Raw genomic sequence first — 11,816 nt, forward strand, 5'->3', positions numbered from 1 at the left:
AAATAATTTTGTTTTGAGAATTCAGTTTATTCGTATGTAGTAGCTGATTATAGCAGAATTTAACCCATGTCGATTTAATACTCGCAAAAAATGTATTATAATTGTGGCTACAGCAGTTGAGCTAACTCCCTCCTTGGGCACCGTTTAAAACCATGTGCACCATTTATTAATTAGACATATTATTCTAGCAGTTGAACCCCGTGTCTATTTGAACCAACCTGGGCCCGTATCTCTAAAGAATTTTTGTGCAAAAAGTGGCTCCTAGCGGCCAAATTCTAAGAAAATTCTCAGAGGCATGACGTTTTCTTAGAATTTCCCCTAAAAGTGACACGAAAATCCCAGTTAATATAAAAGCTATTCCTCAAGAGTCCTAGCGCTTAAAAGGGCTCCTAAGGCGAGATCTGCTAAGAGCAGGGAAGAGGACTTTTAGTGGCTTAGGAGTTACCCTAAGCAGCTGCACAAAATGGCCAACAGAGGAGGCAGGAGAGATGTCCTGCAAACACTGGATGACAGGGAATTATTGAGACGCTACAGATTGGATCGTGCAGGAATCATGTTTGTGGTGGATCTCCTTAGAGATGCAATTACTTCACCAACTCGACGCCACAACGCTATTACACCGGAGAAGAAAGTAATCACAACCCTGAGGTATTTGGCAACAGGGAAAATGCAACAATGCAGCAGTGATGACTTGGGTCTGTCCCAATCCTCCGTCAGCAGAGTCATCACCCAAACACTGACAGCTTTGTCACAACCTAATATTGTGACACAATTTGTTTCATTCCCGCTGGATGCCCGCATTTTACACACACATAAAAGGGCATTTATGGACATTGCAGGATTCCCTGGCGTTGTGGGTGTAATTGATGGAACACATGTGAGAATAATTGCGCCATCAGAGGACGAGGCTGTCTTTGTTAACAGGAAGAATTTCCACAGCATCAATGTGCAAATAGTGTTCAATGCGGCCTGGAAGATTTTGGACATTGTGGCTAAATGGCCAGGCTCCACACATGATGCGAGAATGCTCTCCGAGAGTGGCATCAGACAGCTTTTTGAGAGACGCTATGTGCCAGCTAATTGCCACTTGTTAGGGGACAGTGGCTACCCATGCAAACCATGGCTCCTTACACCTTACCTCCAGCCACGCCAAGGGCCCCAACTAAACTATAACAGGTAAGCCAAACAATACAAAAATCATGGAAATGAAATGCAAGCAATATGTTAGAGCATCAAAGTAGTGCAATATTTCCATCAAATAATTAAAGGTCTGTATTCTATTGTAGGGCCCACAAGACAACAAGAGCGGTGGTGGAGCGTGGCATAGGGCAGCTTAAGAGGCGCTTTCATGTTCTCCACGGAGAGGTGCGGCTGAGGCCTGAAAAAGTCAGCAAAGTCATCATAGCCTGTGCAATATTACACAATATTTGCAAGGTTAGACAGATTGCAGAACCTCTGGAGGATGGCGATGAGGATGAGGATGGAGACAACGATGAGGATGGTGGTGAAGAAGATATTCACATTCCACAGGGGAACCTAGCCCAGAGTGGACTGCCTTACAGGGCAAACTTCACAAATTTACATTTCAGGCAAGCTACAGTAGCCCCATGTCATTTGAGAACTTGTGATGGTATTAAGAACTACCACAGTTTTACTGCACATCACCTGCAATTGTTAAATGCAAGACACAGAACACAATCTCTAAATGGTTTATTTTTTAGGTGTTCAATTTTAAGGCGGTAGTACTCCTCCTGAAGGGAAAGGACTTTTTTTTGTTGTTCAAACACATCAATTGTGAGTTGCAATCTTCTCTCCTGCAGGGATGCTGACGGAGCAGGTGCTGCGGATGGGAATGGTGTTTGATCCGCCGGGCTATCCTGAGTAGCAGCTGCAGATGGTTCAGGCGGCAAACTTGATGGGCCCGGTTCTTGTGATGGCTCAATGCTACAGAAATACATAGGCCTAGTTTAATTATTGTTTTGATTAAATTAATTTAATACAATGAGCATGGATAACACATGAAATGGCTTCTGCAATGAATAAACACTGTTGATATGAATAACCCTGTGTCCTACCTTTGCTGCATTTCAAGGGCCTGCATCATTGACGTGTCAATGCCTGTTGGCAGCCCGGTGACACTGACCTCAGAGTGTCCCAGGACTTGAAAGACAGTGTCGGCCACCTGGGACAGCCGCTTTGCAGGTGGTCCACCCCCTAGAAAGAAACAGTCAATGAACACAGTATTTAGGCATGTAAATTAACTTTGCCAGCAGGAGCAAGTTGCCAGATTATGTGGTAGGCCATAGTATTTTGCTCACCTGTGAGTGAGGATTCCCGCTTGTGTGCTGCAATCTCATCTTTTGCCTTGGACTGCAGCACATACCACCTTTTCTCACAATCGTCGCCTGTCCGCACCACCAGTGGAAAAGAGGCATTGATTGTTTGGGATATTGTGTCCCAGGCGCGCCTCTTGCCTTGGCTAGTGACAGTTGGGCCAAATTTTCCTCGTAACATACCTTTATGTTCGTTCACCAACTGGGCCAGCAACAAACATTGCTCCTCAGTCCAGTTCGGCTTGCGATTCCTTTTTTTCTCCATTTTCTGTGTTTGTAGGATATTTGTTAACAAGCCTTCATAAATAGACCAGCCAGCAATCACAGACATTGTTAAAAGCTGAGCTGTGTTACCCTCGTTAAGTTCACACTGAGTTGTAACGTTGCAATTTCTACTTCATTAAGGACAGCCCCTTGAGATAGGCCATCTTGTTTTCAATGGGGTCCATATGGAAGTGAAAGTACAAAATATGCCAGCTAGGATATTAATATGAGCAAATGAGACACAAATCATTATTTGAACAGGGTGTAATGAGCTTAAGTTTTCACATATTTTAGATTCTAATGTTAGGCTATAACCCCTACAGCTTACTATTCATTTTCCAGATATTTTCTTGAATGTGAAATATTATTTACAATTATAGTCTGCATAAGATTAGAGTGTATAATTATGTTTATTGATTTGAGGGTACATCCTTTGCTCATTATCACCAAAAGTTAATTTTCATCAAACTTGTAGGATCAACCAATCACGGCTTTTGAAATGATGACTCATACCTAGCAACGGGGTCAACCACACCTCCTCACTAAGATAGGATTTTTCATCCATTCCTGGCTCAGAGTTCACTGAAAATGTTCTGGAATCACTTCTAAGCTAAAACTCCTGGCAAGGAATTTTTAGGTTAAGTTAGGAGCTCTCTGAGAGGATTCTCAGAATCTTTAAGGATACGGGCCCTGGTTCTCTACCTGTCTTGCTACACAAAACGCATGTGGAATAGACAGAAGGGCTCAGCAACCTGAAAAAAAAAAAAATTACTGTCAGTGTTTGGCATTTGTCGTGGAAATATCAATCATAACTATAAATATACAATCACATACAAATTATATTAACCTTGTTTATATAATTATTTCTTTAGAAGGAACTGTATACATTCTCCCTTTAACTTAAAACAAATCCCTTCCTCTCTTAAACTGAGAGAGGTTAAGTTAATTCGTATTCAAGTTCCCACTGGAGCCAGTAAGTCTGGTTTTGTGACCAGGCCAATCGACTGACTTCTAAGTTGTGTAAACTCGTTTAGAGCCAAACCTGCAGACATGTCCAATACCCACCCATTGTATTACAAATTTACTTGGCCTAAGGTCACTCCCACTCCCTTCCCACAATGTTAATGTTCCCTATAAGAATCTTGTGAATCTATTGTCTCGTCGAATGTGTTCTCGGTAAACTTTGCTGCCAGTACTTTTCCCATGATCATGCCTTAAGATTAAATCAAATATTTCGCTGTCCGACGTGTCCGTGAGAGAAATTTCTCTTCATCAAATGGCGTTGTCGGCAGGATCCCAATATGAGATCATCAGACTGGTAAGTTATGTTTTTTTTTTTTTAAATGACTATCTTGCCATTCTGACCCTCTGACGGGATCCGGAGTTTGGAAAATAGATAAACACATGTGATTAGGATCTGACCCGGACCTTTGGAGGCGATTAGCACTAAAACAACTATTCAGCTAAAGAGGGGATAAGTGGACATAGTTGCCTGCCTTTGGTATGATGAATGTAAACTAGTGGTTTATTTTATATAAGGGTTAAGATAACGCCTTCGGGAAGATCGATCTAAAAGCATGAGATTTCATTTAAATTCTTATTTAGGCGGAGGCTCTGTCTGATATTTTTTGCTAAAATATCCAAGAATTAGGAATCCCTACGAATTGATAATCCGTACTATGTAGGCATCAATGGTTGGCCAGTAGTAGACTGTTTGTTACTACGAATGGAAAGCTTGTGCCGTGCGAATCATTAGCAAGATTTCGCTCTGCAGATTAACTCTTGTTATGTGACGAATGCAGGAATGTTGGCGGAGGACGTTTTGATTACTCTCAGTAAGAGTAACAACCCTCCAAAGAATTACGTACATTACAAGAGTTACGTTGGTGTGTTAATGAACTGTGTATCCCAAGTAGAACCCATTCAGTAAGTAGCCCAGTAATAAAACAGTTTGGGACCCCACATACGGCCAACCAGTGAATGTATTTGCTTGGACCTCAGATGAATGGGTAATGTACGTCCCTCGGAAGTTATGCAATTCTGACCCAGGACCTTTGAATGTTTCTGTACGGACAGACCTTTCACTGGTATGATGAATAGATAGCGATCTATTTCAAATAGGGCTGATAATTACACCCACGGGAAGAAGTTATTTAATTTTGACCCGGACCTTTGCACCGTTTCTGCACTGACAGAAACGGTTCAAAGGTATGATGAATGGACAGAGATCTATTTCACATAAGGCTGATGATTGCACCCACGGGAAAACCAAGTAGGATGAATTGAGTGGCCTCATGTTGTTTGAACCTGAATGAAATGTACATAAAATAGAGGAGCCTCCCAACCTAAAGACACCAACGACGGCGGAAAATTTGATTTAACCACTGTTCAACTTTTCTTGTCATGTTACTAAACTTATATTTTTTCAGAAAAGTGGACGAGTGGTAAAACTAAATATAATAGAAAAATAACGTCCGGCCTTTACGGACGCAAACAGTGCCAGCAGGTAAGTATGGCACTGAAACAACTGAGGGAATAGGCCCCCCTCGTTTGTGAAAAGAAAAATATATAAAGAATATCGGTGTGTCTCATCCCAATTGTTATGTTATGTATTTTTCGCGCCGTATTTCTATCCTTTCTTTCCATGCTTTGCTTTCATGTTGTCTACAACCTCTTGTAGACCCTTCTTCTCTCCACAGCGCTGGAGAAGCAGTTTTACGCCGTCCCGAAATTCTAAATGCATTTGAATGCAATTGTAATAGATTTATTGCTGAGTTGTATTAATATGATCTGAGAGATCGTATAGATTTTTTTTCAGATAAATAGCAATGTCCAAGGAACGAATGCCCGAAAATCGTAGCAGTTCAGGACACTGATCCAGAGCCAGGGGACAATTCAACTCCACAAAAGTTTATTCTTCAAACAGGTTTGATTGACAAACCAAGGGTGAGTACCCTGAAACTAACATAGAAATAAATAAATCGGCTCCTTTGAGACATTGACTTTACTCTGATTTACAAATTTGTACAAAATATATTAATATCATTCAGTTAGGTAACATTTCTTTGTTTCTTTATCAAACAGATCTGTGGTCTCCATTTGCGTTGAGTTCCACATGTTTTAAAAGTATTAAATAACATTAACATAGCCTACTTTTAGCATTAAAGAATTCATGACGTAAAACTATAACAAAAGTGATTGTATTTTGTTTCGTATATCCCTATCTGTTGTATCAGCTGTGTGTGTATTCCTTTATTTGTATTAATTTGTTTGTGTTTTCTTTCCAAAAGAACGTCTGACTCCCGCAGTCATAAAGAGTAAAATGGGCGCCCATTCATCAAAACGGGACGCTAAGGTGACAATAACGGTATCTAAGCAAATTAAAAAAAGAGCGGACGTGGTAAGAACTCGCTATGGTAAAAAAAAAACGATCCTATAGTGCCACCAAGATCCCCCGCAGATATAGTCTTGAGGGAAGAAGGCATATACTCGGTCTTTCCATTTACTTATGATGTGTACGAATGGACAGATGGCTGTTGGCCAATAGGTGGTTCTTTTGATTCTTGCAAACTACAAGAATTAAAAGAAACAATAACGTCTGGACCAGATCCGAAATGGGATTTTCATTACACACAGAATTGTTTAGATGCGTGGATTCGCACTGCAAAACGACCGAAACCAGTTAAACAAGAAGTAACTCCAGAAATCGCGTCTAACATTTTCAAAAAAACGATGCAAATCAACCCAGATTGGCCAGAAGTGTATAGAACAGTTCTGTTGAACATAACAGCAACTAGTAATGCAGAACATGTTGATAAATTAATGACTGAAATAGAGTTAACAGCCGCCGAAGTAGACGCTATTAAAACAGCGCAAAACAACAGAAAAGACAAAACCGTCCTCGCTACACTTTGTGTATGGAGCCAACGTCAACTCGTTATAGACCTAAACAGATTGCAGAAACTAGCGCGAAAAGTAGGACTTTTCGTTAACCAAGACTGTACAGGATTGTTTCCCAAACTGCCCACAGATAACGGACTAGACGACACCGAACTCGCCGCAATAGCAATCGCCACCCGAAAATCCATAGAATCGAATCAACTCGGTGCTTCAGGTACAGTGTCTAACGCTGCACCAACAATACCCATTACAACCTCTTCACAGCCGTGTCAAATTGAGCAATGTCCGAAAATAACGATAGGCGACACGGCGATATTGAAACCTTGGTCACCAAGTGAAGCGCAATCAATGGCCAAAGATGCTCCAGATCCCCTTTGCGCGCCAACACCTTTTTTACATTGGTTGAATCAAATGTGTACAATTTACAGTCCATTACCAGGAGACCTGTTAATCATTCTAAAATTGGCATATGGTTCAAAATGGCAGTTAGTTCGAGAATTGTTTCATGTCCCTCAAAGAGCCCAATGGGGATCAGAAGAAAGGGGAAACAACATCTCCCTAGACATTTGGTTGGACACAGTCTGTGAAAGAGTGGTAAAAGCCGAAGCATCAAGTCAAGCTGACTTTTCCATTGTTACTCAGACCATACAGAAACCAGATGAAGCCCCCGTAGATTTTTCTCAAAGAAAGCGCTGGAATAACAATGGACTCAAATATGATGTTTACTGTACAAACGTTTATAAACTGCCTTAACCCACAAACTCGCTCTCTTCTCATTCTAACTGATTTGCAATGGCAGGAAAAAACACTAACTCAACTAACCACCCAATTGGTTAATATGGAACGCTTAGGCATGTTTAAAGATAAAAAGAAAACTAACCAAAGTAACCATCAATCAGGAATGTTTGTACAGCACAACTACAAAGAACGGAACAAAAGACAGTTCCAAAAACAGAGCCAGGAGTACGGAGAGCGTACTAATGAGAACGACCGAGACCAACACAACTTTAATTCGAAAGAAAGTCACGTTAAAGATTTTAATAAAACAGAAAACCATAACCACAGCGACTGGTATGGAAATGACACACGTGACAAACCCTCCAGATTTTTTTACTGCAAAAAGATAGGTCATCGGGAGAAATATTGCAGAAAGAAACACAGCGACGAGACCAAACCGTCGGCCCCGCCCACGGAACCAGTCCGCGCCCCCCACACCATGAAGAACCCGCTACAACACCCAGGTGAGTATAATCATTACTAGTACCCCTTGGAGAAGGAAACTACGATCCAGGCAACGCTTCTTCAACTGTCTTCCAGCCCCACCGAAAATCCAAAATGCTCCGTGCAGGTAGGACAAAACCATTTTGAATTTCTTGTCGATTCTGGTGCTACAGTATCAGCTATTAACAAAACTGGTATTTTACAAGAAAGTAACCAAACATTGAAAACGGTTGGTATTGCTGGCATTGCGATGAGTGAAACAATATCAAAACCTTCCTACTATTGTATCACATGTCCCGTTGGAACAGAAGTTTTTAATCTCTCCCTCCTCTCCTGTTAATTTAATGGGACGAGATATGTTGTGTAAACTAAATGCAGTAATCTTTTGCACTCCGGATGGTTTGTTTATGCGAATACCCGATGATAAGTTGATTCAGGCTTCCCAATTGTTAACGCACACCGAAGTAACTACTGCTTACTTGTGGAGATTGTTAGGAAAACCTAGTGTTGAAATCTGCAGTATCGAAAACATTCAAAGTTTGTCTAAAACGTCCCCATATCTCGCCGTTGGTCTAACGCAGACGTTGCCTTTTGAAACCTTTCATTGCAATGCTACATTGTTTAACGACGTCGTACCAATAGAATATCAACAGAAGACGTGCTTGTTTCTAAATCACACTGATGCATTTAATCCTATCACGCAACTATACATTGGTCCGGCCGGTTGTGCTGCAGTTGTGTCTCTCACAAAAAAACAATTTTCTCTCCTTCACGACGATACAGTACCACACATCATACTAGCTATTTCACCAACACATACACCCCAAGAATTAGAAAACATGATTAAAACCCTACACAACACAGAACCCATTAGTTCATCAGCAACCTCTACAGGTATACTGCACACACTACAGTCTGACGGTTGGAGACTAGATTTGAAAACCCCGTTGTTTGCGAATTCGAGTTGTACATTCGAAAAACACTCTCCAGCACCGTCTCCTGATTACAGTCCACCCCAGAGTTTATCCCAGGTACCATCTAAACTATGGGCCATGCATAAAAATCATGCAGGATTTGTAACCTCTTCACCACCTCTTAAAGTTACATTAAAGTCAGATGCTACTTTGCCTTGTATTCGACAGTATCGTTTGTCCCCCGAAGCATTAGATGGGATTCAGCCAGTAATAACTTCTCTTTTATCTCAAGGTATTCTAAAGGAAACTACTAGTCCTTGTAACACACCCATATTGCCCCTCCCGAAGCCAGGGAGAACAGATGAATGGAGATTTGTACAAGATTTGAGAGCAGTTAACAATTGCGTTGTTCCTATCACACCCATAGTACCAGACACACATACAATACTGTCATCAATCCCTTCAGATTCCACACATTACACAGTAATTGATCTGTGCTCAGCGTTTTTCTCTATTCCAGTCCATCCAGACAGCCAGTACTTGTTTTCATTTACATACAAAAGGAAACAATACACATGGACCAGAATGCCACAAGGATACACTGAAAGCCCTACTATTTATGCTGCAGCAGTAAATCGTGATCTAGCTGACTTGCATTTGCTTGGTAACAGCACCCTCATCCAATACGCAGATGATCTACTTCTAGCTTCCCCTTCCAAAGATGTTTGCATTAAGGACACTCTTCCTTTACTCACACATCTAGCAAACAAAGGACACAGTGCAAGCCTCTCCAAAATGCAGTACTGTCAAGAACATGTACAGTATTTAGGTCATGTACTTCATAACGGCACTCGCCAACTTTCTCAAGGTAGAATAACAACTCTGCTCTCAACTACACGCCCACAGACTAAGAAACAAATGATGTCTTTCCTCGGCATGGCTAATTTCTGCAGACAATGGATTTTTGAATATAGAGCAATGGAAGCTGTGTTGAGAAATGCTACTTTAAACGACAAGCCTGTTAACATTGAGTGGTCAGAAGAAATAAATATTGCTTTTGAATCTCTAAAAAAAGCACTGCCCCAGCTTTAGGATTGCCTGATTACTCATTACCATTTCACCTATTTGTCTCTGAATGCAACGGTCATGCTAATGGTATTCTGTCCCAGCAACACTGCTCAGGTAAACGCCCAGTAGCATACTACTCCACCTCTTCACCACCAGTTGTTCTCGGCATGCCAGGTTGTCTCCGGTCTGTAGCGGCTGCTGCAGTTATGGTTGAAAAGTCTTCACCAATTGTTTTAGATCATGATTGCACAATATACTGTATGTTCCACATGCAGTTAAATTATTACTTAATTCCGCAGCGACACAACATTTCACTAATGCACGAAGAACAGGTTATGAAGTGATACTATTAAGCAAACCAAATCTACATTTGAAACGCTCCCCCCCTGTAAACCCAGCAACACTAATGTTTGACTATTATGAAAATGACGCATACGAACATCCTTGTGTTGAAACTGTAGAACAATACACCTCACCACGACCAGATTTGAAACAAACGCCATTAGATAATTGCGATCTAATCCTGTATACTGATGGCTCTTCCTCCAGACTGACAGACACTGATTATAGATCAGGATATGCTGTTGTAACTGATTTTGACATTGTAGAATCAGCGTCACTCCCTCCGGGTACGTCAGCTCAATTGGCTGAGCTGTATGCATTGACTAGAGCTTTGTTTTGGCTAAAGGAAAATCTGCTACTATTTACACCGACTCTAGGTATGCTTTCGGCGTAGTCCATGATTTTGGTATGCTGTGGAAACATAGAGGATTCATTACCACCTCTGGTAAACCTATCCAACATTGTGCTATGGTAAAACATTTACTAGAATCTATAATGTTCCCATCCGAATTGTCTGTTGTAAAATGTGAAGCGCACACAGGTGGATCTGATTCAGTTTCCCAGGGTAATGCATTAGCAGATTTCGCTGCTAAACAAGCTGCATTGAACCCCTCCATGATGGTCCTTCAAGGTCCCAAAACAGTGCAATCTAAATTGTTACCAGTCCCCTCACTTAATGATGTCACTATACTACAAAATAGTGCTGATGGTTGTGAAAAGGCAGTCTGGTCCAAGAATGGTTGTACACCCTCTGAGTCAGGCTTGTGGCTCCACCCAGATGGTAGGATAGTGGCCCCTCGATCCCTTCTCCACTCTCTGTGCCGGCTGGCACACACCCCTTCGCATGTAGGGAAAGGGGGGATGAACCATGTCATTCGATCTCAATGGTTTGCACCAGGACATACCACTGCAACTGAGCAATATTGCAATCGATGCTTAATATGTGCTCAACATGCAAGAGGTAACATTAAACTGGCAAAACATGATCACCTACCTCCTCCATCAGGCCCTTTTGTAAATATGCAAATAGATTTTGTTCACATGCCTCCAAAACGTAGACATGTTTTCAAAGTGGGTAGAAGTATTCCCCACAAGAAAAGATGATACGTCTACTGTTGTAAAATGTCTAATGAGAGATGTGATTCCCCGATTTGGCCTCCCCCAAAGCATAAATAGTGACAGGGGAACTCATTTCACTGGCCAAATTGTAAAAAAGATGTGTCAAACACTAGGAATAAATTGGCAGCTACATGTTCCTTACCATCCTCAATCATCAGGACAAGTAGAAAGGATGAATGGCACCATTAAATCCAAGTTAGGAAAAACTGTTGATGACACTGGCCTGGCCTGGCCAGATGCACTTCCCTTGGTATTATATACCATAAGAAGTACCCCATGCAGAACAACAGGACTGTCACCCCATGAAGTACTCATGGGCAGAATTATGTCCACAGGAGTTAGCCCACCTCCAACAACTAGCAGAGCAGCTCTAGTATGGACAGATGAAGCTATCACTGACTACACCATAGCTCTAGCTAAAGTGATAAGACAACATCATTTGAAAGTCAGTATAAGCCTCCCAATACCATCTGACAGCCCTACCCATGGCTTTCATCCTGGTGATATGATCATGTTAAAGTCACTTAACCCAAATGTTCTCGTCCCCAGATGGCAAGGACCAATCCAGGTGTTACTGACCACGAGGACTGCAGTCAAACTCCAAGGAAAACCAGAATGTATCCATGCAAGCCGATGCCGACCAGCACCTCCGGAA

General features: G+C 41.6%; 2 protein-coding genes across 3 annotated transcripts; one reads left to right on the plus strand and one right to left on the minus strand.

Moving 5' to 3' along the window:
* Window positions 1-811: 811 nt before the first annotated feature.
* Window positions 812-1,584, plus strand: LOC115552745 (putative nuclease HARBI1; the record flags this gene model as incomplete). The annotated part of the gene is made up of 2 exons (XM_030369061.1): window positions 812-1,176; window positions 1,287-1,584. Coding segments are annotated over exons 1-2 (648 nt in total), but the record flags the coding sequence as incomplete, so codon positions are not given.
* Window positions 1,583-3,346, minus strand: LOC115552856 (uncharacterized). 2 transcript variants are annotated; one of them, XM_030369219.1, is made up of 4 exons: window positions 2,517-3,346; window positions 2,319-2,405; window positions 2,076-2,214; window positions 1,583-1,944 (listed from the first exon to the last, which is right to left on the minus strand). In XM_030369219.1, the coding sequence occupies exons 1-4, from the start codon at window positions 2,662-2,664 to the stop codon at window positions 1,662-1,664; spliced, it is 657 nt and encodes a 218-aa protein (XP_030225079.1). In that variant the 5' UTR covers window positions 2,665-3,346; the 3' UTR covers window positions 1,583-1,661. The 2 variants fall into 2 exon arrangements, with proteins under 2 accessions (XP_030225079.1, XP_030225078.1); XM_030369218.1 differs by having other exon boundaries at window positions 2,319-3,346.
* Window positions 3,347-11,816: the final 8,470 nt, after the last annotated feature.

Source organism: Gadus morhua, chromosome 10 (assembly GCF_902167405.1).
Source record: "Gadus morhua chromosome 10, gadMor3.0, whole genome shotgun sequence".
NCBI classification, from domain to species: domain Eukaryota; kingdom Metazoa; phylum Chordata; class Actinopteri; order Gadiformes; family Gadidae; genus Gadus; species Gadus morhua.